The sequence below is a fragment of the Ixodes scapularis genome, unplaced genomic scaffold, assembly GCF_016920785.2.
Source record: "Ixodes scapularis isolate PalLabHiFi unplaced genomic scaffold, ASM1692078v2 ptg001274l_1___fragment_1__unscaffolded, whole genome shotgun sequence".
In the NCBI taxonomy this organism is placed as follows: domain Eukaryota; kingdom Metazoa; phylum Arthropoda; class Arachnida; order Ixodida; family Ixodidae; genus Ixodes; species Ixodes scapularis.
In genome coordinates this window covers 727,221-753,119 of record NW_024610129.1, presented here as the reverse complement: position 1 = coordinate 753,119, position 25,899 = coordinate 727,221, and the positions used below count along the sequence as shown (strand labels likewise).

The 25,899-nt window shown below is 46.7% G+C and overlaps 3 protein-coding genes across 4 annotated transcripts in view; 1 reads left to right on the top strand and 2 right to left on the bottom strand.

Annotated features, from left to right (window-relative positions):
• The window catches only part of LOC121834511 (ficolin-1-like), a 103,987-nt gene that overhangs the window by 3,834 nt on the left and 74,254 nt on the right, over positions 1-25,899 (bottom strand). The gene's annotated exons all lie outside the window — the stretch shown is intronic.
• Positions 820-6,435, top strand: LOC121834510. Of its 2 annotated transcripts, XM_042288202.1 has the most exons (5): positions 820-1,219; positions 1,302-1,415; positions 1,908-1,994; positions 2,399-2,515; positions 3,895-4,138. In XM_042288202.1, exons 1-5 carry the CDS (start codon positions 1,012-1,014, stop codon positions 4,038-4,040), a joined length of 672 nt encoding a protein of 223 aa, XP_042144136.1. In that variant the 5' UTR covers positions 820-1,011; the 3' UTR covers positions 4,041-4,138. The 2 variants fall into 2 exon arrangements, with proteins under 2 accessions (XP_042144136.1, XP_042144135.1); XM_042288201.1 differs by lacking the exons at positions 820-1,219; positions 1,302-1,415; positions 1,908-1,994; positions 2,399-2,515 and adding exons at positions 2,587-3,442; positions 5,253-6,435 and having other exon boundaries at positions 3,895-4,011.
• LOC115328762 lies at positions 7,425-12,506 on the bottom strand. Its single transcript, XM_040211856.3, has 5 exons — positions 12,038-12,506; positions 11,696-11,948; positions 10,773-10,944; positions 10,111-10,222; positions 7,425-8,364 (listed from the first exon to the last, which is right to left on the bottom strand). The coding sequence occupies exons 1-5, from the start codon at positions 12,069-12,071 to the stop codon at positions 7,565-7,567; spliced, it is 1,371 nt and encodes a 456-aa protein (XP_040067790.1). The 5' UTR covers positions 12,072-12,506; the 3' UTR covers positions 7,425-7,564.

Below are 25,899 nucleotides of genomic sequence, written 5' to 3'. Positions count from 1 at the left end.
AAAATGCTGGCAGAATAAACTTATTTGTGAGAGCTTGTTTTGAATGGTGAGTATCAATGTTAATTGCAAAGCAAAGAAACACAGATAGGCTACGTCACCCGAGGGTATCTTTATTGACTGGTTTTGTTTTACATGTGAACCAAAATTAATATTAATACTACTGGTGATTTCTGTTTAACGCAATATTCTTGTTTCTTTTTGTTGGTTTGGGGGAGATTCTCAAAGGAGAGTTAACGTGGCTGACAGATGTGATGTGGGCCACGGGGCATTTAGCCCACTAAAGTCCGCGGGAAAGTTTACCCCGTGACGTGACGCGAAGGTGTCACGTTACACCCACGACTCCAACTGTCTATATGTGGCGCCACTCGTTTATCAAAATGGCGGTAATAGTGAGGATCGGAGATACGTGATGGTATACCATTTTCTAGGCCTGTCTCGTGGTGTGCTGACATTACTGAGCGACACGAATTATTCCCGCTTTGGCGAGGAAGCTGGAGTAGTGCGCAGGCAGGTCGCATTTTTCTCCCGAAAGCAACAAATATGCGTAGCGTAATATTGACTCCATGGTACAGTTTTTTTTTCTTAGGGGCGAAGCTCCTTAGAATCTAGCCTTGTCCGGCGTCCGTGCTCACATCAATTGCACTGCCTCCAAAATCGGCCAATATAAAAAAAAAAAAAAAAGTACGTTTGTTTAGGGGCTCGAATAGGGAACCGCTTGCTTACGAGGCAGACGTCTTAACCACTACGCTACACTTTTTTTTTCTTTATTGCACACTACGCTACACTTCAACGTTGCATGTAGTCGCTCAACGTCTATTGGCGGCGTGCGCGAACTATAGGGGGCGCTTTCCAGCTATCATCATCATCGTTTGTGACGTAAGCAGTAGGACTGGTGGATGCCTCCTCCTAGGTCGGCCGCGCTACGCTTCGGTGCTCGGGTGGTTGCGATCGTTCCTTTTGAAGTTTTCTAGACGCGACAAAGGTTGTTTCACGCGTTGTCCAAGCGCCGAGATGGTGGTGTACTGCTCGGTACCGCAGTGCAACACCTACCACGGTGAGACGGGCGCAAGTTTTTATTATTATCCGCGCGACAGGAAAGTCAGAAAGGAGTGGCTGACCAAGTTGAAAATGGGCAAGACGAACTCGAAAAGCTCTCGCGTATGTAGTAAGCACTTCGATGAAAGTGACTTCGTGTACCCTGTGGGCTACAAGGTGCTCGGTGAGTGATATTCTATCATTAGTTTCGAGTTCACTTGTTCCTGTGCTTTGCAAACGAGTAAACAAATGCATTCCCTCAACAGGCTGGAAGAGGCGGTGGCTGGCTCCTGGGGCCGTTCCAAGTAAATGCTTGCCTATCCGCCCGTTTGACGCGAAACGGCCGAAACCAATTCCGCGATCGAGACCTGGAAGAGCGAGTAAGTCACTGGTAATCGGTAATGAACCAAGGGAGGGGGGGCGGGGCGGTGCGGTGCGGGGTTCGTTTCGAAGCTGTCGTACACCTGCTACGAATCATTCTGGTCGTTCTTTTTACGGACCCAACTGTTTTAAGCAAGAAGTGTGGTATGCTTTTCAGCAAGAGCTTTTAAGTTTATAATCTATCTTCGTCTAAAAATTGATAAATCATTTGCTAATTTGTTGGGCCATGTCCGGCAGTTAATCAAGTTATATAAATCTGCAGGGCATAACACTTCTTAACCTTCGCGTGCAGTATGGAGAACCTCTTATTAAGCTGTGTGTCACCTGAATGGCAGCACAGGCTAGCAGCAGAATCTTTATCTCTGCCGCGTAATTTCACGAGGTTTGTCAGGTGACAGTAAATTAATAGCCTCAGTGTGCACCCTCGACAAAGCGTGATGGTGGAGTATGCCCGAGCCCTAACACACAGTCCCTCTACATATGATTTTCAGCCAGTAGAGGTCCTACTACAAGTGTTGCTGCAACAGGGGTGGCTCCGGATACAAGTGCCGACATGACCGAGGAAGCAACAATCACAGGTGTGTTGAATACTGCAGTTGTCTTTCTGCATCACTGTTGCTGAACGAAGCCAAATACCTACCAGGTGGTTAGTCATATTACTGTAGTGTCGTCTATGCCATAGCTTTTCTAGCTTTGAGGCAGCTACGCTGTGGGGAAGGTGGGTGCTACTATTTGTGAATCATGTCATTTAATATGCCTCCAACGCACAAATGCTCAAAACCTATACTCGGCGTGCTTGCACTTGTGTTTGGCTGCACTCTCACGCAGCAGAAACAAATGCCAAAACTTTAGTTTCACTATCGAAGCACATGCCAAGGCAACTAATTTGCATTTTTGATCTATGTTGTGCTTGTGTCCTTAGAAACATAGATAAGGCATTGATTCTCCATTTAATTTCAATGAGCAGTTTCATTCACTGCAGATTGCCAGAGTCCTGGAGCTGAATGTGAGGCCGATGCCGACCCTGCCACAGTTGCAGCCGCTTCCGGACTGGCCCACTTTACCAGTGCTGGTGTGAACAGCGCAGCCACCATCATGGGTGTGTTTCATTTGCCTTCACATTTGTAGTAGTCATTGGCCTGGTACACAGCACACGCTCCTCTACAGCATTCTAACCATGGTGCAAGAAGAACCCATTTAGGTGATGATGCTATCCGCATTCCTGTGGAAGGAGTGCGTCCGCAAATGCTTTGCACCGAGATGTGGAGAGGGCTGCTTGTTACCGAGCAATCGCAAGCCACCGTTTTCGGGTGCCATCCAACTACGTCAGAAACAAGTGGCAAGCACGCATCAACCTTGGCCGCTAATTGGTTCTGTGTGCCTTGGCACCTTTCTTGAGTACTGAAAGATGGCGCCCTAATATGGAGGCAAGCTTATACAGCGCATGCCCAGCGGCGAACACAATCTGGACGGCCACCTAAATGGGTTCTTCGTACACCACAATTGTAACTCGAAGAGGGTCGGAAGATATAACACTGTTATCATTGTCTGTGCTTGTATTGCCACGCGCATCAACGCAAGCGGGCACATAGCCTAGTGGTCACCGTGCGCGGCTTCCACGAAGAAGACCGAGGTTCGAACCCGGGCAGCGGACACACTTTTTTTTTAACGTTCTTGTGAATTCGAGAACCTTCCCTCATGTTCATAATCAGAATGTCCTATGCGCCGAACTTTCTACGCCGATTGCTCGAAGGCCAGACATGTATAATAAGGGCTCTGTGTGACGAGCTGGAGTCGATCTTGCTCAAGCGCTTGACACTGCTGCTACGCCGACGCCTGCGGCGCTACTTATTATTTTGTTTTGGCACAAGTTCGCCTTATTAAACATTCAGTTTCTTTCGTTCTTTCTCGCCTCTTCATCAGTCATTCGTGACAGTATTAAAGAAATATCTACTCACGCATGCTATCCTTTCATTTCAAGAACTGTCCATGGCTAACAGCTGCAGAGATGACTTCAGCAACGAAGGTAATAGAAAGAATGTACTTTTTCCAATCTAAACTGTATTTTGTATGCTTGGTGGCTAGTGCATTTATTCTGTTGGATTGAAAGTGGTAGCAAAGCCTGACCTGAAGGGCATATCTAGCTTTGAGGCAGCTACGCTTGGGGGAAGGGGGGGGGGCTACGATTTGTGAATCATGTCAATTAATATGCCTCCGACGTAGAAATGCTCAAAAACTATACTCAGCTTCAGCAAGAACCTACAGTGCAAGCTACAAGTGCAAGCTCAGTGCTTGCACTTGTGTTTGGCTGCACTCTCACGCAGCAGAAACAAATGCCAAAACTTTAGTTTCACTATCGAAGCACATGCCAAGGCAACTAATTTGCATTTTTGATCTATGTTGTGCTTGTGTCCTTAGAAACATAGATAAGGCATTGATTCTCCATTTTATTTCAATGAGCAGTTTCATTCGCTGCAGATTGCCAGAGTCCTGGAGCTGAATGTGAGGCCGATGCCGACCCTGCCACAGTTGCAGCCGCTTCCGGACTGGCCCCCTTTACCAGTGCTGGTGTGAACAGCGCAGCCACCATCATGGGTGTGTTTCATTTGCCTTCACATTTGTAGTAGTCATTGGCCTGGTACACAGCACACGCTCCTCTACAGCATTCTAACCATGGTGCAAGAAGAACCCATTTAGGTGATGATGCTATCCGCATTCCTGTGGAAGGAGTGCATCCGCAAATGCTTTGCACCGAGATGTGGAGAGGGCTGCTTGTTACCGAGCAATCGCGAGCCACCGTTTTTGGGTGCCATCTAACTACGTCGGAAACAAGTGGCAAGCACGCACCAACCTTGGCCGCTAATCGGTTCTGTGTGCCTTGGCACCTTTCTTGAGTGCTGAAAGATGGCGCCCTAATATGGAGGCAAGCTTATACAGCGCATGCCCAGCGGCGAACACAATCTGGACGGCCACCTAAATGGGTTCTTTGTACACCGCAATTGTAACTCGAAGACGGTCGGAGGATATAACACTGTTATCATCGTCTGTGCTTGTATTGCCACGCGCATCAACGCAAGCGGGCACATAGCCTAGTGGTCACCGTGCGCGGCTTCCATGAAGAAGACCGAGGTTCGAACCCGGGCAGCGGACACACTTTTTTTTTTAACGTTCTTGTAAATTCGAGAACCTTCCCTCATGTTCATAATCAGAATGTCCTATGCACCTAACTTTCTACGCCGATTTGCTCGAAGGCCAGACATGTATAATAAGGGCTCTGTGTGACGAGCTGGAGCCAATCTTGCCCAAGCGCTTCACACTGCTGCTACGCCGACGCCTGCGGTGCTACTTATTTTGTTTTGGCACAAGTTCGCCTTATTAAACATTCAGTTTCTTTCGTTCTTTCTCGCCTCTTCACCAGTCATTCGTGACAGTATTAAAGAAATATCTACTCACACATGCTCTTTTCAAGATCGTTCCATGGCTAACAGCTGCAGAGATGACTGTACTTTTTCCAATCTTAAACTGTATTTTGTATGCTTGGTGATGGCATATGCATTTATTCTGTTTGATTGAAAGTGGTAGCATAGGCTGACCTGAAGGGCATTAAATGTAGTGAATTACATGCACCAGATATTCAAGATACTAGTGTAAAAATGCAATATTGCTTCTATTTGCACCATTTGTTCATGTAGAAAGGTAGCCGAGTAGACAGAGTGTTGCAGCTTCCCCATTTTTTACTCGACAATGGTAGGGAAAAGCAGGAACCTTTGTGAATTGTGCAGGCTTCTGCATTATCAAATGTGCATATTACCAATTGCCAACGTGAACAATTTCAGATGTTGAAGAGGAGCTGTGTCACCTCAAGCGAGATATCGGTGTTCAAGTGAACACATGGACTGAGGGGAGAAGACAACTGATTACCATCTCCACTGTTAAGGACGAACAGGCACTGTTAGTGCTAACGGGCATCTCGAGCTTGGAGCTGTTCTATAACATTGCCAATTTGTTCACCGACGCTCGGAGGAAACAGTCGAAGAGGAGCTTCTCACTTAGCAATGAGGATGTTATCCTGCTCGTCTTCACCAAACTTTACCACAATGTGTCTTTTTCGCTGCTGGCCGTCCTGTTTGACGTACACCGCACTACGGCGTCGAGTATTTTTAAGGAGGCCATTGTACTGCTAGCATCTGTGCTCGGGCATGCAATCTACTGGCCTGACAAGGACCACGTCACTGCATGCCTCACGAAGCACTTCGATAAATACCGCATGACAAGGATGGTCTTGGACTGCACAGAGATTGCAATTGAGCGACCAAAAGACCTGCCATCACAGATCTTAACGTACAGCATTTACAAAAAAACCTATACTGCTAAGATTTTGATTTGCACAACCCCTGGAGGCCTCATTAGCTATGTGAGCCGTGCCTACGGAGGTAGGACCTCCGACACACACATAACCCGGGAAAGCGAAGTTCTGACCAAATGTGAGCCCCACATTGACAAGGTCATGGTAGATAGGGGCTTTTTAATTGAAGACTTGTGCTATGAGCATGGGCTCGAGATGATCCGGCCACCTTTTCTTGGCCAGAAGAAGCAGCTGTCGCCTGGTGACGCAAAAAGAAATGCCAGCATTGCGAGTGCCAGAGTGCATGTAGAAAGAAGCATTCAGCGCATCAAACGCTTCAAGATCCTGCAGCAGCGGTTCCCACTTGATCTGCTTGCATACCTTGACAGCATTGTTACTACGCTTGCAGGAATTGTAAATATCTCGAAGCCACTGTTTGCAGACGACAAATATTTGTTTCCGTGAAAGCTGAGTTCCATGCCAGCGACACGTTTTCTTTTACTTTTAGCTTCTCAGTAACTTTTGCTCGAAATACAGTAATAACAATAAAGTTTGGCGTCAAGTTCTACTAGCTTTTTTTTTGTGCATGTTCAATGCCCAAGGCTCTAGTCATAGATACTGAATTGCAAATCGAAGAAAACGGGTGTAATCACTAATCCCATGATGGAGGCACGAAGCTTTCACTGATTGTGGGATTAAGGAACAATCGATTATGCTTGTACCAGTGGGAAATGAGTGACATGATCCTTTATCATAACATAGTCTAAAAGAACATAAGACACTTAAACAACTTGACATCATAAGTGAAGCTGAGCGTAAGAGGACCAAGAATTGATCACCTGGTCCTGTTAGCGGATGACAAGTCTAACAGCGTAAGTGAACCAGGTACATAATTCTAGACATGTACCATAAAAAATAATTTGCACAAGAGGTATATTTAACTCGTAAAACACCTTTGACAAATCAAAATAGTTTTCATCTACTTGTCCTCCACTCATAACATATAACTCACAGCAGTCTAAAACATTTTAAACAAAAAAGGCATCTGGGTGTACACAATTTTGAAAGAACACCTTAAAAAAAATTCATGAAACGGAAGTGGGATGACTGTTAATAATAGTACGTGCATCACAACTTTTTAAGATTAAGACAACCACTTTTCCAGTTGCGACTGTTGTGATTGCGTGAACAAATGACATGCAAGGTTCCAAAACGGTGGAAAGACGCCCCAAGGTGATGTCTTCAATGAGTGGCCACGTACTGTACAAAACCAGTGGGTGTAAGGAGCACTGAGAACAATGACTGCAGAGAAGCATAAAACGAAGCAGTGCTTATGCTGATCCGAAATTTAAATGACAAAGCAAGGCAGGAGCGATAGGCGGGATGCTACACGCTCAAAAACGTCGCTCATGCAGCGCTATCTCAAACAGATGGCCGTATTTTTGGAAAAGAAAGGCCCGACTGAATGAGGCCGATGAGACATCCCCTCTACCCTTCGCTTCATCTCCTTGAAGAGGTGAACTGAAGCAAAGAGGAGAGAGGCGTGGCCGCTTGCTCTCATCCTCAACAGTTCTGGGAGAATCGCAATGTCACATTCCTCCTTCAATGGCACCCTTATTTTTCCAAAAATATGGCAAGCTGTTCGAGATACTGCTGTACGAGTATATTGTGGGGCTTCTAGCATCCTGTTGGAACACTTCTGCAGCCTTGTAAATCCAAATTTCGGTTCAGCATCCTGTTTCACAGTGCTAAATTGGCGGTCGCGTAAAATCGGAGAATTACACAAAAACAGTGCATAGGAGGCTAAACCGCAGTAATCAGTGGTATCATATACTCCTTAAAGAAGAAAACCGCCCTCTCAATTACATCTCTGAAAAATACTTCATCAAAATGCACAGAAAAAAGTATGTGCGTGTGCTCGTCTTGATAGACAAAGAAGTCTGTGCTTCGAATCTGAGCAATACCCATTTGCACTTGCACCTGGCAATAATACCTGCTTGTTTTCTTAAGCATATGATTATCACTGTTCTTCATCATCTCTCTGCTCTTGAAACCTTGCATGCCATCTGTGCACTTTACCTCAATCAATCGACGTTCACAACAGTCGCAAGTGACGATCCCGTCAGGACTTGCCCCAACACATGGGTCTGACTCCATTATCAGAAGCCCGCTGTCTTGGATCGTGAGGTTGGCGTGGGTTGACTCCTGCAAGTACTTCCTCTTGGCAGTGCTTTCGTCTTGCGACCCTCTTGCCATTGCAGCTGACTGGAAGGTCGACTCTCGCATGAGGACCTTGAACAAGGGACGCAAATCATGGGGACCCATTTTTGTCCTCAAGGTCTTCACCCTCGTGTAGACGCTGTAGGCCACAGATGCACTAATCAGACCAGTCCTGTATTCCATCCATATTGGCGATTCTGCTTGTTGGATGGTAAGTGTGGCAATCTCTTCCACAACAGCCTTTGAAAACATTTCTTGGAGGGCTTCGTAGAAGCTGTCATCAGATGCTTGATTATCTCTGCTCATCATTCTTAATGCCTCGGTTAGTGTCGCTGGCCTCTGTGGTGGGGATGGCGACTCCTCTGGCTCGATGCACTGAAAAGCTACAAGACAAAATCATGACACAACTTTATTCGTCCCAGCTTCTCGCAAAGGTACGTCATTGTCAAGCAGTAGGATACATCCCACTTGAGAGAGGGTTCCATTCTCGGTCCCTAGTTTGAGTATTTCAGCATAATTAATTTATATATATTTCAACAAAATTTATCGTGTCCACACGAAAGCATACGCAGCACATCACAGTTAGTGGTTTTTACCAATGAGGCTCGACTATCGGGGAAAGGAAACAAGCAAGCTCGATTGCTGGTCCTTCAAATTAAAGCATATCTATGTGTGGCAGTAAATTCATTGCATACCTTGAGGGTCAACTTTTCCTAATATTAGGCTTTCCCACCTCTCATCCCTTGTATAGATAAAGCACCTGGGCCTCTACTGGTATATGGTGGCTTACCCCTAGTAGCTACCACCAGCACAATAATTGAAGATCTTGGGTGAAAATTATTACTTTGCAATTTTTGAGCTAAGCAAAGCAAAGGAAGTTTTCACATTCTGCGTCACGGAAAAAAACAAAAAGAATTGTGGCGTTCTCATGAAGAAGCAAAGACCACGAGGTTAGGAGATTCGGCGATGACGGAATAGGACGGGTGGGCTTGGCTGTGACCTGGAGATCAGTGACTCTCAGCAACAAGCTGAAGAGCGACAAGGAATTTCCTGTACCTACCCATTCCCGGCGCCGGCCCGAACGGACACTGTGAGGAACCTCTGCACCCCCCTACTGTTGGCAATGATCCGAGGCAACCCAAAGCATGACCAGAGTCCCTCCCCTCACACAGTGACAAGGACGCACATCCATCAATATAGGTTAACTTCCGTTGAAACATATTCACTGAAGTGGTCGCCTGAACGATGGATGTGAGTACCCACATCTTGTAGGTATGTAAATACTTGAGCACTGACATGTCATATTTTATTAATATACATTTATTTACTCTTCCAACCACATGCATACTTTTCTTTCACTCTTGTGGTTGGCCAGAGTAAATGTATATTAATAAAATATGACATATCAGCGCTCAAGTATTTATATATCTACTAGACATCGCTAAATTCTCACATATATCGTCCAGATGACCACCTCAGCCAAGATGTTTCAGCCGAAGTTAATCTATACTGCTGGATGTGCGTCCTTGTTACTTTGTGATGGGACCCTTGTCGTGGTTCAGGTTGCCTCGGGTCATTGCCGAGAATAGGTTGGTACAGAGGTTCCTCCCGGTGCCAGTTCGGGCCACTGCCAAGAATGGATACGTACAGGAAGTTTCTTGTCGCCTTTCGGGTTGTTGCCGAGAGTCATTGATGCTTCTCCGGGTCATAGCCAAGTCTACCCGTCCTATCGGTCATCGCCGAATCTCTTGTTCTCATGCTTTTCGCTTCTTCACAAGCATATCACACTTCTTTTTTGTCTCTTTCCCTGACGCGGAACATGACAGGGCGCTTACCCATTATTCAGAATGATCCAAGTTAATCTATCCTGCAGACAACACTATAAGGAGCCCATATTGGTCATGTTTTTTTTGTTTTCCCAACAGATTCAAAATGTTTTCAGAGTAGCTCAGAACTGGCAATGATGCAACTGTTCCTTCAAGCTGTCAATCAGTATGTGGCAGCTGACAGTCGTTCTTTAAGCTAAAACTTTTAGACTGCAGTGTAATTCCATAATATTTTTTTCATTATAGGTGACTGCTAAATGTTACAGGCACAATACCAACAATCAAAGTAATTTGTGGACTAACCATGTACGGGGATTTCCTCGCGGTGACGGTGAGCAGCAGAGCGATATGGGAGCCCCTGCAGTAGCTTGCCCAGGACGTCTCCCTCCAGACTTGCGTCACTCGCTGTCTTGATCTAGAATTTCGAATAAGGAAGCACATTAGCCCTGGATTGGGTTTACTGCCAGGCAAGCACTGTCCAGTTTAGTTGGTGTTGCGTGACCTTGGCCCTATAAATGGAGTTTTTCTATCAACAGTAAATGTCACTGGCCACACACACACAAAAAAAAAAACAGTTCATGACATATGAAGGAAAACACAGAATTGCCAAACTCAGCAATCAGACTCACTATTGGCCTGCGATATGCACCACAAGCCACTCGTGCTATTTCCAGTCGCAGCATCCATGGCAGGCACTTATCACGGCGGCCGTTGAAGTGGCACGTCTTGCCAGATTCTGAGGCGAGCACCATGTTGCAGAATAGCGGAAGAACAGACGTGCCTGTAAGCAGTCGGAGAGGCATGCGCTATATGGTAGTCGAAACCAGGCGAGCCATCGGCAGATGGCGCAGAGATACGCCTCAATTGCGGCTCGCATGTACTGGGCATTTGTGCCTACATTACTTCCTTGCTGCCTCTTAGAATTACCATCCACTGTAGTATGCTGTATTCTTGCACATACATACCTTCTTTACGCAGGGAAGCTCAATGATTGGCCTGGGTGCATACTTGTCCTTCACACCCTGTTTTTGACTTTTCCCCCACTGCTGTGGCAGGTCGGTCGACGACAAGATTTCAAACACCTTTGTGGCATGGATGTACAGGAGCATGGCCACAATGTGTTTGCATTTGTAGCTCCTAAAAATGAAAACAGTGCTACTGTGAAGTAAAGCCTTTACAATGAATTTCTGAGATATACAAAATCGCCAAAAGCACTCTTTTTGAAGCAATGAGATGACATCCTGCTTCCATGTTTACCGTGTTTACATACAAGCCTTAAAATGGTATGGTATAAATTATGGCAGTGGCAGAAGTTAGCGGAAGGTATGGCTCCGACGCACTGATGTCTGCACCACCTTCTCCTGGCATCATGGGTTAATGTAAACCTTTCCCGCACGTGTTTGTCAATCTTCTGGCTTGTCCGTCCGTTCCGTTCCCCCCCCCCCCCCCACACACACACACACAAAAAAAAAAGGGTCGTAGAAGCTGGCATTAGTCACACTATTCACAGAGGCACCCATGAGGAACCATAAGCCGAGCAATGTATAGTTGCCCTTTCTAGCTTAATTTGTATGATCAACATAACATTAGACTGGTTTCCTCCAATATGTTTGTAATTCGCTTGCATCGAAGTATCGTTTTCATTTTAGCAAGCTCCACTGAAGGTTCATGCAATGGGGAAGTTGTTGCAGTCCAAGCAATTGACTTTTGCCAGTTTTCAGAATGAAATACTCGCACGCTCTGCCTCAGCGGAGGAACCCCCTCTCGAAATATTACCCCTGCGGGACGAGCATGCGAGGTATGTTAGCGTACATTCTACATTAAAAGTGTCCGGAAAGGGAACTTCCGAAAGCAGGGAAGATCAATTAAGAGTTCACAACATGCGTACCCTGCTTTGCACGAGCATGATGCAGCTGCCACTGTCTTCTCTTTCACCACGATCTCGAGCTCGTGCGGGTCTCTGCTTAAAGCCGATGTTTGCAGCACGAAACCTACAAACGTGCTGTTACTGTCAACTTTTTCTTTAACACTGCACGTCACAACGTGCCCAGCTTCCAGTACGGCTTCTCCCTCGAGCAGAAGTCGAGATGTGGCAAACTCCTGTGCCACGTACTCGTTGATACTGGAGAGGGGAAGCGTCACTGCAAAGGAAAAATAATAATTCAGACTTGGTTCACGCAGTTCCGTACGAATGCTTGGAAACAACTCCAGAGCCGTGCAAATTCCTTACCTTGGACGGAAGCGTCGGTATCGGCGAGCTCCATACCACCACAACGACAACGCGCGCGTGCACAGTTGTCCCCTCACGCCCTGCTGAATGCGAACTTAACGCTGCTAGATTAAAATTAGATTAAACTAATCAGGACCAACAGACAAAGAATCGCCACACGCTAAATCCAGAACAAAAGAAAGTCAGCAAGCAGTACCAGCGCAACCGCGCATCCGCGTTGGACTGCGCGCGCGCTACCAAGTTCTAGGCTTGCTCTCGAACATCTTAAAGCTGGTATCTATCAAGAGAGCTTGGGAGGGGCTGCCGTTCAGTCCCACAAAAGCTCATGACACGTCATAAAATTTTAAAAATAATTATCAATCGTCCCTGCTGTAAACTAACAGAAATGTCTCATACGATTACATATAGCGTCGTCTGCTAGCGTCCTACTGACTAGGTTACAGAAAGCATCCGCGAGGCGGCGCCACCCAAAGATCTCGTCGCCAATACAGGAGATGGCGCTGCGGTCAAATGCTCAACTGCGTATATAACCTCGATCCATACAACACATTCTCTTTCTGACATGGACCGTTGACTTAAGCGGTGGAGATGCGTTCCCCCCTCTTCTAGCGGATCCAAGCTGATCCGCTAGAAGAACCACTGGCTCTGCATTTCCCCCACCATTAAGCAGTAATAATGAAGTTGAAACGCAATCCGGAACTCCGCACCACCTATGAACAATAAAATCAGTATCATCAGCACCACCACAGCTTCGCCGCAATGAACATCATTCACCACGTGGAGATGCGGCCACATTTTTTTTAAACATAAAGTCACGAGCAAAACAGAAACCAAATGTATAAAGCAGGCGAGCTCCTTAAGGTTCCACAGGATTCTAAACCGGCAAGGAACGGACGACAAAGGGACAAACACACACATTTTCCAGCTCATCACTTTGCTTCACTCATAAAGATTGAGACGTGTGTGTTTGCGCCCTTGTCGTCCGTTAGTTTCTGGTTTAGTATGGTGTGTACCAAAAATACTGTTTTGAAGTCAACGCCTCGGTATAGACGTTAATGTCGGTTTCACACCTACCGACAAATGTGTCTCAGAACGTAGTTAGTGAGTTAAATAATATTTTGAGGCACTTAAAGATGTGATCTTAAAAGTCATTCCACTTTAGATGTGTTAAACGGGTAGATCATTCTTTAAATCGAACACTCGTATGTTACACATCGAGTTTTGCGATTTTTAGAGATCCATCCCTACCGAAAAACCCAGTATAACGTTTCTCTATCTGGATTATAAAACTAGACATCTACATGGATTCTATCTGGATTTCATGTTTGCAGAAGTTATTCACTTGGCATCACGCTGCTGTTACCTGATGACGTATTTTATGATCATCCTTCGGGCACAGCACAACGCCGCCGACGCCGCTTGTTTCTTAAGTATTGTGAAAAGTGAAGTCGTCCTAGAGGTATAGGACGACTTCTAGGATGACCGCAAGGATGACGCCAAGGCAATGGGACAAGTAAGATCGCTCGATGAGCGGAGCGAGCCGCTCAATCGTATATACATTTATCGGTTTATACGACGCTTTTTCGCTCATCGGGACAAGTAAGCCTTTCGCTTCAAAACATGTTTTACGAATGCTGTCTAAAATATTATTAAAGTGTTGTTTACGAAGCGTCTAAATCTCAATCTTGTGCTCTTGGAAAAGTCCGACCATAGCTTTATGCAAGACACATTGAAGTGGTCACCGACCACCACTCTTTGTGCTGGCTTGCTTCCCTTAAGGACCTAACCGGACTCCTCGGTCGGTGGGCGCTAAAACTGCAGGAGTATGATTTTAATATCGTCAACAGAAGTGGTCAAAAACATCAAGACGCTGATGGCCTCTGCCGATGTACGCTTACCCTTAAAGGGCCTCTGAAAGGAAAAAAAGAACTTTTTTTTTAACAGTCTGTTGGGACACGCGTGGCACTAAACAAATTTTACGCGAAAAAAAAAATGTTTAGAGCGGTATTCACGGTGATAAATTTATTTGAAATTCTGCACGCAAAGTCCATGACGTCACGAAGTGGTCATTCGCTCAATGAGATGGTAATTCGCTCTTTCCACCTCGACGCGAAGGCGAAACCGGTCCACTTCTCCTCCAGGCGCTCGGCATGCCGAGATGAAAAACAAGTAGAAATGAGGTGACTAGCGACTAAATCGCGTCTCGGGTCGTGAATATTTCTCTAAAAATGTTTTCTTTTGCGTATAATTAATTTTTTGACACGGATGTCCCAACAACACTGTTAAAAAACTTTTTTTTTTCTTTCCAGGGGCACTTTAACACCATTACTACACTTGCACTATACACAAATACCACAGCTTCAATCGCTCCTATTTCCTGTGAGACTTTGCCTTCCGAGCAGCGTGCAGATCGTGTGAATAATTCAGATACTCTCCCACTTGAGAGGCAGCAATCCGTTCAAAAGTTGACGTTTTACTAACAAAGCTCAACAATTGTTTATATTGACGGGATATTGTTTTGTCAAAATTATGATCCACAGGGTAAGCGTTGGCTCCTTGTCATACCTCAACACCTCTGACAAGAGATATTACAAAATCTGCAAGATGAGCCCCCTGCCCGCCATCTCGGATTCCTAAAACCTACACAAGAGTTTGTCATCCATGGGTTCTTTTGGCCCGGAGTGTATAGTGCTGTATTCAAGTGCGTCAGGAGTTTCCAGCTGTGCCAGCGTCGAGAGTGTCCCACATCAACTCCCCCAGGACTTCTCGAACCCATAGCTCCCCCTCATTTACCGTTCGTCGTTGTGTGAGTTGACCTATTCGGACCCTTCCCAGAACTGGATAATTGTGTATATCGACCATCTAACATGTTACGTAGAAACAGCGGTCCTTCCCAACGCTACAGCACCCTAAATTGCTGCGTTCCCGCTGAACCAGGTGATTCTCCGCCACGGAGCTCCACGTACTCTCATAAAAGATCGCGGACGGTCCCTTTTGTCTACCACCGTGGAGGCGCTACTTAGTTACTTACCACTAAATTTCTTTCTCATGTCAAAAAGAACTTGAGATGAACACCAGAATGATGCAATGACGTTACTTCCAAGCCATGTATATTGGAAACTCGGCCGAACACGCGTATCATTCTTTTGAGGCCATGGCGACGCCTTAGACATTCTTTGTTGTTATGGAATCACTATCGACGCTCTTCTTTGTTCACGCAACGAATGCGAAAAACAGTACGGCCTTTCGACACGGGCTTCTGGCCGGGGCCATTTTCAGTGTTCGTGCGTATGGCATGCACGTGATGTGTTTGCCTTCAGAAGCAACAAACATGCGCGTCCTGGGCTGTGGAGATCGCACGCTGGGCTGTAAATTTTTAAAAATTGAAATGTTGGATAAATTGAGCTCTAACTCTACTGCTGATATATGCCGCAGCACACAAGACGACCAAGAAAATGACCAAGATCTGGAATGGGTTATACAAGCCAACGAAGCCAAACCAGCGCTGAGAGCCTAAAGACTCTGGTTAAAATTCACGCCCGACGTTTCCAAGTACGGACAACCACTGTTGTGCGAACATTAGAGACACGGCCACGAAAGATTGCTGCACTGCCATTGGCTTCCAAGAGCCTCGTGTGGCACAGGCATTGTGTACTGGCGCATTTGACGTTGCTTGCAAGGCAAACACAAGCACACCAAGGGACTTTGCTGAAAGTATATGCCTTTTCCGCTTGGTCTCGGGGATCAAAAACCACGGTGTCGTGTGCATGTTTTTATGACTGGATTGGTTGGCATAGCTGATGAGATCGGCCGCGGTCTATTTGAAAGTAAAGGCGATGGGCGCGGCGGTAAACAATGCAATTTGGACGTTGCCATGGCATCACTACGTCGTACATCCGTTGCCTCTCATTGATCCCATTTATTGTGCGTCGTAGCCGACATAAATCACACGACGGGAAAATCTAGCCGACATGCAAAACTAGAGTGCCTCAATGTCCTTCTGTTGAGGGTGAGGCCATCGTTCGTAGAACCTGATGACGACAGCACGCGCTCACATGGAAAATAGAAAAGTTGCAGGAAACAAAATGTCGCTCTAGCACAGTCAGCGCCACGAACGCGTGCAGGGACATGCTTTTTCACGCGCTTCAGAGCAAAGAAATAAATATAAGAGTTCAAAAAAAATTGGTAAGGTGTCATCACCCCATGCCACCGAGCCCCGAAGCAAAGTGCACATAAAGGCACGCTAGGCAAATCCGATCCTAGCAGCAAACGCGTGCCGCGAGCCACCTTTCGTACGAGCTCGAGAGAAGAAAACAACAGCAAATGCTCTTGCAGCTTGATTCTGCTGTCGCCATCTCGTTGAACTTAATGAAAAAGAGTCTGTCCCGTCCAATTTATTTACACAAATACTACAATACGCAGGGTGTTTCACTGAAGGTGGACAAATTCGATATTGCGAAAACTACGCGTTGCACAAAAAAAAAGGCTTGTGTCGTTTTGTTTTTAGGCCAGGGGCCCACTTAGGAAAATGATTAAAGTTTGAGATAACTAAGTTGTTAATTATTTTCGTGTAATTAATCTTATAGATATTGAGCTTAAGGACATGGTTTAATTTCGAAACTTGCTGAGCATCATTGAAACACACTAAATAAGAGAATTGAAGTGCGATAGAAGACACCCCGATAGAAAAGACCATAAATAAAATATCATGGTCCATCAAACTTTCTTGATGGTTCGTCAAACTTCTCTGATGGCCCATCAAACTTCCCTGATGGCTCACCAGGCTTCCTTGATGGTTCACCAGACCTTCTTGATGGCTCTTGATGGTCTATCAGACCCTCCAAATAGACCATCAAAGAAATTTCGATGGTCCATCATACTTCCTTGACGGCGTCTGATGGACCATTGAAAACGTCTTCTTGGTTCGTCAGTTGCTCCAATGGCACCTGATGGTCCACCAGACTTCCCTGATGGACCATCCAGAGCGTTAGATGGTCTGTCAGGTACTTTAGTGGCAGCTAATGGTCCATCAAACCTCCCTGGTGGACCATCACAAGCGTTTGACGGTCGGCCAGAAGCTCATAACTGCATTTGATGGGTCGTCAGACCATCAGGCGATGGACCATCAGAAGTGTTTTGTACCATCAAATCGCATTTATTTATTTATTGCATGTTGCCCCGCAGTGCCAAGAGGAATTATTTCAGGGGGAGGGGGGTGTAGGTGTGAGAATCCATTTGCACAAGAATTACGGTCGTCAGATACAGAAACATACAAAAAAAAAAACAAGTTCGCAAAAAAATTGTGTTGCTTTGACAAAGTATAGGCATTTCCACGATTTATATTCTGCGGTGGCTGTTATATGTGACGACAATATTTCATCAGTCGTGGGCGCGCGTTGTTGCAGTGGTTCTGAGCGAGTGCGTATTCCTCTGAACTCGATCGCATGCATGCTTAAACCAATCGCATATATACTGTAAACGACTTAAGTTTCGCGAGAACCTAATTTTCGCGAATTTCGCAAATCGCCGGCAAATCGCGAAAAATAGTTCCCGCGAACAATTCCGGTAAAATTTGAACACATGAAAATCTATATTGAGATTATACCGCGTCGCAAAAATTAGAACCCGCGAGTTATTACAAAACTTCAGATTTGACCTAAATCGCGAAGTATTGAGCCGGCGAAAAATACGTCGTTTACTAGTATATATATATATGAATACAATAACAGAACATTTTTAAACCCGCTCACACCATCAGAATTAACTGTCGATTGTACGACAGGCCTACTTGATGGTGCCTGAGAGACAATCAAATATTTCTTGATGGTGCCTGATGGACCATTAAAGGCTTCTGCTTGAAGGTCGGACCTTCAAAACGTTTCTTGCTGCGACTGACGGACCGTCGAAACGTTTTGATGTTGCCCGGGTGAGAGCATCAGGATATCTCGATAGACCATCAGAACGAAAAAAAGGCTGATGGCGCTTCTCATGTCATCTTTCGGTGGTGGAAATAATCTGACCACATTCAGGAGGTTTCAGGAGTGGCCGAGAGAAGGCGCCAATGATCTCGCGTCGCTGCGCATTCGTGAATTACATTCGGTGCATAAAGCTAACAGCGGCGTGGCTCGATAACAGGGTGTTCAATTTCTATTAATCCGCCTCAACAATTGTCCTGGCATACTCGAAAGGTAACGAAGGCACCTTCTTATAAACTCAGGTACGTTTTTGCAACCATAGTTTTGTTTTAAACTGTTTTATTGTCCGTTGCTGAAAAAATTTGTTGATCTGCTTTCTATGTCAAGAAAATCATGTTTACAATCCAAGTGGCAGAGAATGCGTCGAAAAACGCACTTTGCTTGATAGGAAATTTATTTACCAGGCGCACGTATACTATAAACTGAATATTTGCGAGAAAAAAAAAAAAAAACGTTTACGAAGCCGCGAATGCGCTAATACGAGGCCTGCTGCATTCTCGGGCCGACGAGGCTTAGTGTATTGCACGCTGTCGCACGACGCCGTCATGCCCAGCATAGATGATGGGGACAGAGTGTAGATAGCCCCGCAACAGACACCGAGGAAGTTTCTGCGGATCGTGGAGTCTTGAAAGTAGTGAGTAGATTAAACGCATTTTCTCTGCTATTTTGTTTTTGCTGTTTGATAATTCAACGTCCAATCATTTCCATATAGAAATATTAACATGCCATAACCTAAATACAAACATTGTTTGCAAGTCTCTACGAGGATTTCGGAAGGTACCCTAACACTTCGGATGTTCTTTTTTGAAATAATAATTGGCACAAAATAAAGTCCACAATTGACTGTAATGGAATCTGTCTTCTGCCGGTACATATGTGTAATTAGAAATTCATACCGACCAACAGACGTTCGCACCATCAAACGATCACACCATCAATGTCCCAAAATACGACAGATCATCAAACCATCATGCCATCAAGCCATCAAGCCACCAAACCATCACACCATCAGGTTACGATCAGGTAATCAGAACAGCAATGTCCCAAAACACATGAGACAATCAGCCTGATGGACCATGAGGATTTTTCCTGGTGATTTTTTCGATAGACGCGCTGCATTTTACAGCCTCTTAAAAACAGCAGAACTTCGACGGGTTTCTAAGTTTTGGTTTGCAATCGGAGCGCTTCTGGGTACCTACGGCACCGCACCCCGTGGAGAAATAGTGCAACCAACATTTTGCTTTGCTGTGCTCGCTCAATGCAGCAGAGGCAGCTTGCACTATTTCTCCACAGGGCGCGGTGCCGTCGGTGCCGAGGAGCGCTTCGATTGTAAACCGAAACTTAAAAACCCGTCGAAGTTGTATGGTTTTTGAGAAAGGTGTAAAATCTAGCACGTGCTTTCTATCGCACTCCAACTTTTTCATTTAGTATTTCTGATTATGCTCAGCAAGTTTCCAAATGAAACCGTGCCCTTAAACTCAGTGCTTAAAAATAATTACACGAAAATGATTAGCAACTTAATTATCATGAACTTTATTAATTTTCCCTAATAGGCCCTTGGCTTAGAATCAAAACGACACAACCTTTTTTTTTTTTTTTGGTGCGATGCGCAGTTTTCGCAGTATCGAATTCGTCCACATTTCTTAAAACACCCTGTATACTAGAATCTATAATGTTCTCTCCATGGTATTAAAATGGAGGTTGGAGAAACCTCTTGTATGTACTACCATACGCTCTTCCAGATTTTTCTTCTAGGTAATGTAAATCTTAAAATTGTTTGAAAATGCGCTCAAAACGGTGAAAACACCCATATGTTTAAAATTTATTAAGAATCTACAGCCCTTTCAGGGGAAAACCTAAGGGTCGTACGACCTTCATGACGTCTTCGTAATGAACCTCCGAAAGACTCAACACTCTCGTGCATTCCTGAAACTCAGGTTTGTGTAGCGAAATTCGCCCACTTAGTGACGAGCGGGTGAATCTACTTAAGGGTGAACGGAGTATAGCGTGATCGCTAGAGCGCTTCGCGTTCCCGCCGCAAGAGGGCGAGCAAGGAGGTGGAGAAACGAGTCCGAACGCCCGCATGAGCGTTTATACCTCCCACTGCCATTCGCGCGACAACTAGTGACACGGGACAAGCGAGACGTGACGTTCACACTGCAGGCAAATGGCGAGCCGCTTTCGAGAGTTGCCTAACGACGGTCAACGGTGGACCGGCGGCTGCCTGGCATCGTCACCCGCAGCGGAAAAATTTCAAGAGCAAGCTACTCAAGACAGCGAGGATGCCTGCGTTGCCAAGGCAAGATATCAAGATCGTCATGCGTCCCAGGGGAGGCCTGAACCTTGGAGAAATTTCTAGATTCGAGATCAGCCGAGCCATCGCCCCAGCTGCGAACGTGAGTGGCGAGGAGGTAACGCAAACGTCATCTGCCCGGACAAACAGCAAAACATAGTCGTTTTAGTACGTATAAATGAGAGAAAGCAGACCGCTACCCGGCAGTCAGAAACCTCACTATCAACGGCATTGCACACGACGTCAGCGCCTAGGAGACCGCTCCCCACGGCACCGTTAAGGGCGTCATCAGGGGTGTTCCGTCGACGGACACTATTCTAGAAATTGAAGAATCTTAGTTCAAGACTATAATTCGACTACTGTGCAAGTCAACCATATCGGTAAGACGACGACGGTGATCATCGCATTCGGCGGCGACAAGGTCCCGAACCACAGATACGGCAACCTGTGGGTCGAGTGTTCGCTGAATCGCAAGCAGATCGATATGTGCTACCGGTGTGGTCCCCCTGCCACCAAATGGACGTTTGCCCAAACCCAGAAGACAGGATATGCCGTGGTCGTGGAATGAAGAATCACGAAGAAAGCCACGTCTGCAGTAACCCCAATTGCAGCCTCTGCGGGGAGAACCTCCTCACCACAGACAAGAAGTGTAAAGCAAGGTTCAAGACGCCATACGTCGTTGGTAAACGGCGTTGGGAACGTGAGCAACGAGAAGAAGAGATGTAGCTGCAGCAGCCGAGGGTGCCAGCGTGACAGCAGAGAACGTGGCAGGCGTCGGACGGGCGTCGCAGCCGCTCCCAGAGAAGGCGAGGGAGAAGCAAGAGCGCTACCAGGTCACCATCGGCAGCTGGGGCTCGCAGGCGCGAATCTCAATGGAGGCCCAAGTCGAAGGCCCGGCGGAGCGACCGCGCCGAGAAGCAGGTGGGCCGGGCAGCGGGGTTTCCCGTCGCTCTCAAGAATAGCAATTTCCCTTCCGTTTGCTCCTCCTTCCCTTCCAGAGACAGAGTGTTGACACTGTTTGGAACTCAAGCAAAAGGTAGAGAGGCAGAACAATCAAATCAAGAGCCAAAACAATCAGATGGAGGCAATGATGGAGTGTATCGAGGTACTCAGTAGACCAAAGAACAATGGTAATGACGTCAGCGTAGCTAAAAGGAACGTAGCCAAGTCATACACCACCTTCGCCGCTCCCGCGGCGCCGAAGGCGATCACGCCACCGGCGCTGATCACGCCACCGGAGTTGACGCAGTTAGAGATGCAAGCTCCAACGACAGAAATGGCACTCGTTTCCATGGAGGAAGAGAAGGCCGAGGCCGCCGTTCCTCCGACAATGGAGACGGTCATGTGCATGCTTACACAAATCTCCAAACAAGTTTCTCAATTGCCTGAGCCAGTGAAGAGTCTAACAGTAAGAATGAAAAATGTGTAGGCCAAATGCAGAGAACTCTCCGTTAGTTGCATGCGAAAACTAAGCATCTCACGGTTGCCAAGATGAAGCCATCACGAGTTAATCTACGGGTCAGGCAGCGAGAAGTTGGTTCCGTGCGCAAATCTACCGCTCAGAAAGTAGAAAATGACGAAGACTAAAGGAAAGCAGAAACAGACTGCGACGTTACTTCAATAGAACTGTACGAGTGTTATAAACAAGATACAGAAGTTACAACTATACGTTGATAAATTGGACCAGTAACCGGATATCATAGCGTTACAAGAGACCAACGGCCGGGCGAAGCTTGCGGTATACATAACGTATACGGACCCTAGCGAAAAGGGTACTGCGATCTTGGTCCGCAGCAACGTGGCGGCCACACAGAACGTGACCACTCAGCGAGGCTGCGAACATACGCTCATGAAAATTCATAGCAGAAGAGTGGGGGGTGGCAAGAACATCTTTGTCCTGAATGCGTATTGCCGACCGTCCAGCAGGGTCATTGACTTTGAAGGCACCATATTGGACTGCATTACAGCAGCAAGAATGAAACCGATCTTAGTGGTAGGAGAGTTCAACGCGGCCTAAACGGGGTGGGGTTACAAATATTCGTCCAAAAGAGGAAACCAAATGGTAAAAGCTGCAGAGGATCACGACATGGAGGTGGTTAACGAACCGGGCGTGCCGACCAGGACAGGCACCAGCACCGGTCAGAAACACCACTCCTAATCTAACGTTAGTTCAGGGGAACCTCGACGTTACTTGGCGTAACACGGGAGAGAATCTTGGCTCAGATCACATCATTTGTGACACCCTCGGGGGGATCGATATGAGGGCGAAACTGGGTCAAGCCACCATTACAGACTCGGACCGGTTACGTAGACGCGCAGACTGTGAAAGCAAGGACGAGGACCAAGACACCAAGACGTATAAGGCATGGGCCAAGAAGCAATACAAGTTTGTGAAGAAATTTACACAGAAGATTACTACGACTACGCGAGTTCCCGTCTTAGACAGGAGGCTTAGCCACGTGTGGGCGGGCAGGCACGGTCTTACTCGAAGATGGAGGAGGCGAAGACATAACAAGAAGCTTCGGAGATGCATACATGACCTTAACAAGCAGGCGGTCTAGCATGCGCAGCAGCTATGCAGGGAAAATTGGATGAAAATGTGTGAAGACCTGCAAGGCACACTGTCTACAAGGAAGACTCCGAAACTGTTGCGGCACCTGATGGGGAAAGCGCTCGAGACTTCACAAGAATGATCAACAGTTACGACGGGGACGGGAGAAGCTCATCCGTGAACTCACAAGTAGATACCTCTCGACCGAGAAGAGAAGTAATCCGACTCTGGAGTACGAAGGGGATAGCAACGTCGAGATGGACGAAGCCTTCACCGAACTGCAGCTGGTTGCGGCCATCAATGAAAGTAATCAAGGCAGCGCACCAGGCATAAACGGCGTTACACACAAGATGCTTAAAAATATGAGTGTCGAAAGCCGAGCGGAACTGCTAAACCTCGCCAACGCGTCCTCGCAGAAGGGTTCGTTACCAAAAGAGTGGAAGAAGCGGAGGTGCGTTTCATTCCCAAGCCGGGGAAACCACCCCACGTCGACAACTTGCACCCCATCTTCCTCACGTCGTGTGTGGGGAAGGTGGTCGAGCGTATGGTTTTAAGAGACATTTGGACATCGACCATGTACGGGTTCCGGAGGCACGTGGGCACGCAAGACGTCTTGGTGCAACTACACGAGCTGGTAATCAGGAAAGCAAAGACTCCTACGCCAAGAGCTATCCTGGGGATCGATCTCAAGGGGCCTTCGATGACGTTACACAAGCAAGTATTCTCCGTAACCTGCGGCAAACGGGGTGTGGAAAGCGAACATTCAAGTGTGCACAGGATTTCTTAAGCAATAGAACGGCAACGATCAAAATTGGAGAAAAGGAGTCGAAACCGATAGCCCTGGGAGACAGAGGCACCCCGCAAGAGTCGGTTTTCTCGCCACTTGTCTTCAACCTGGCACTCCTCCCGCTCTCGGCCCTGCTTCAAGACATAGAGGGCATAGATCATGTTATCTACGCAAACGATATCACTGTGTGGACGTCGAAGGCAGGGTCGGAGAGTTGGATGGACTAGACCCTTCAGGGAGTGGCAAAGACCGTGCACGAGTTCGCTAAATCGTGCGGCCTCAGTTGCTCGGCACAGAAGTCGGAGTTACTCGTCGTCAAGCCAAGAACAAAGAAAGGAGAACAAGAGAACGTCGGCATCACCATCGACAGGACAAGCATAACGCCAACCACGCAAGCACGTATCCTGTCCTGGGTGTCATCTTCCCGAACAGCGGCAAGGCGGGGGCGTCGATCGAAAAGATGAAGGTTTCTAAGGACTAAAATACGAACATGATCAGAAGAGTCATGAACAGAAGTGTAGTGTTCCAAGAGTCAGACAAGAAGGAAAGCGGCGATAGGCCAGGATAGAGAAGGATAGAGAATTTCTATGGCTTCCTTTTTTCTACCTCAATAAAAACAAAAGAGAAGAGGAGGATGAAGAGGTGGATAGAATAAAAGCGCCAGTTTTGATCTTGACGCGTGTTACGAACCGTTACACTTGGCGCAGTCGAGAAGATCACATGAAAGATGTGGTTTTCTATAATTTTGACGGTTGGCAAAGAAGGACAGCCAATACTGGAGAGCTACCAGCTAAACGGTGAGGAAACAGTTCCAATGGCCCGGGAAGCTAACAGCATAGAACTTATCTCCTTCATCGCCAGGAAAGCGCAGTTGTCGCCGAAAGAACTTCTAAAACGGAAGGTGAAACTAAACATCATAGTGCAGGAATTCTAGGAGTGGTTTCAGAAACCGACCACTACTTCTGGTGAAGTGATTTCGGCCGGTAGAGACTTGGCATCGGTTGTTGCTCAGCTGCTGCAGTTGCAAGTATCTCAAATAGAACGCCAGAGGCAGTTCATGACCACCATGTTAGAAAATATGAGAGTGGAAAGACGTAGGCGGGAAAAGACAGTAAAGCCAGATATGTTTAACGGCGAATCTTCAGCTGCTTCTACGTGGCTGAACTTCTACAAATATGCCTGTGAGAAAAACCGCGGGACAAAAAACAGCGCGCGGATCAAGAATTTAAGGCTCTTTCTCGCAGGGAATGCGAAAAAGTGGTACGAATTTCATGTGGGTGCGATTCGTGAGATACGTAGAGGGAGAGCTTCACAATATCTTCTGACAAAATGCGGTTGAATGTGGGATAAGGCAATATTTTACAAACATCGAGAAGGCAGCCTACTAGATTAGTTTTATGAGAAAGAGCGACTTGTACAGCTCGCCGATTCTAATTTACCCGAAACATCGATCGTCGCACTGGTCATCCACGGGATGAGCAAAGAGGCAGAAAGACAAGTGAGAGCGCACTCTCCAAAGACCATTGAGGACCTTCTGTATTCACTGAAGGTTGTGTTCGTAGACCACTCAATTCCCCACGGAAAACAACGACCACTAACGAAGCTCAGAAGCGCGACCGTCAACACCCACAGCGGCCAAAAGCTTCCAGTAAACCGGGCAAGTAACAAGCCTTAAATGAACACAAGACCCAATTCAGTCAGCCACGAAGCACGTGCGAATGCATGCGCGTGCCATCGCATTGTGGAAGGGCCGCAATGCGCGTGCTTCGATACATGCCACCGCATCGTAAACAGCGGTGCTAACGACCAGACGGAAATCTAATAAGAGGGAGCACAGTCCCTCCCGATGACGAAGAAAGCGACTGTCTACTTGGTTAAGTACAACATCCTTTATGCCCCTGTTATCGTCAGTGGGAGACACCTGGATGCCTTCGTTGATACTGGAGCATCCATCAGCCTTGTCATCAAGAATATCGTGGACCCAGAAAAGATACGAAGTCGGCTGCCCATCGACGTTTACAGCTATGATGGCAATGTTAAGCTAATGCAAAACTGGACGACGTTGGAAGTCGAGTTTAAGGGAAAGAAAATCCCGGTCAAGGCACTCGCCGCAGAAGACGTCGAGCTCGTGTTCGTTTTATCACGACTCGACATGAAGCACTTCCAAATGAACATAGCCTGGAAGGACGAAGTAACCCTAGACAAGGATGCGGATAGCTCACCTGCTGCTCCAGGTCAAATGGTCAGAACTGTGAA

What these genes read in the sequence shown, in the direction of transcription:
- LOC121834510 (XM_042288201.1), top strand. Translation starts at nt 3,406, where the DNA reads ATGGCTAACAGCTGCAGAGATGACTTCAGCAACGAAG. An exon ending in AGATGACTTCAGCAACGAAG is followed by an intron (nt 3,443 to 3,894) that starts GTAATAGAAAGA and finishes CATTCGCTGCAG; the next exon opens with ATTGCCAGAGTCCTGGAGCT. An exon ending in CAGCGCAGCCACCATCATGG is followed by an intron (nt 4,012 to 5,252) that starts GTGTGTTTCATT and finishes GAACAATTTCAG; the next exon opens with ATGTTGAAGAGGAGCTGTGT.
- LOC115328762 (XM_040211856.3), bottom strand. Translation starts at nt 12,071, where the DNA reads ATGGAGCTCGCCGATACCGACGCTTCCGTCCAAG. An exon ending in TACCGACGCTTCCGTCCAAG is followed by an intron (nt 11,949 to 12,037) that starts GTAAGGAATTTG and finishes TTTCCTTTGCAG; the next exon opens with TGACGCTTCCCCTCTCCAGT. An exon ending in AGCTTCCCTGCGTAAAGAAG is followed by an intron (nt 10,223 to 10,772) that starts GTATGTATGTGC and finishes TCGAAATTCTAG; the next exon opens with ATCAAGACAGCGAGTGACGC.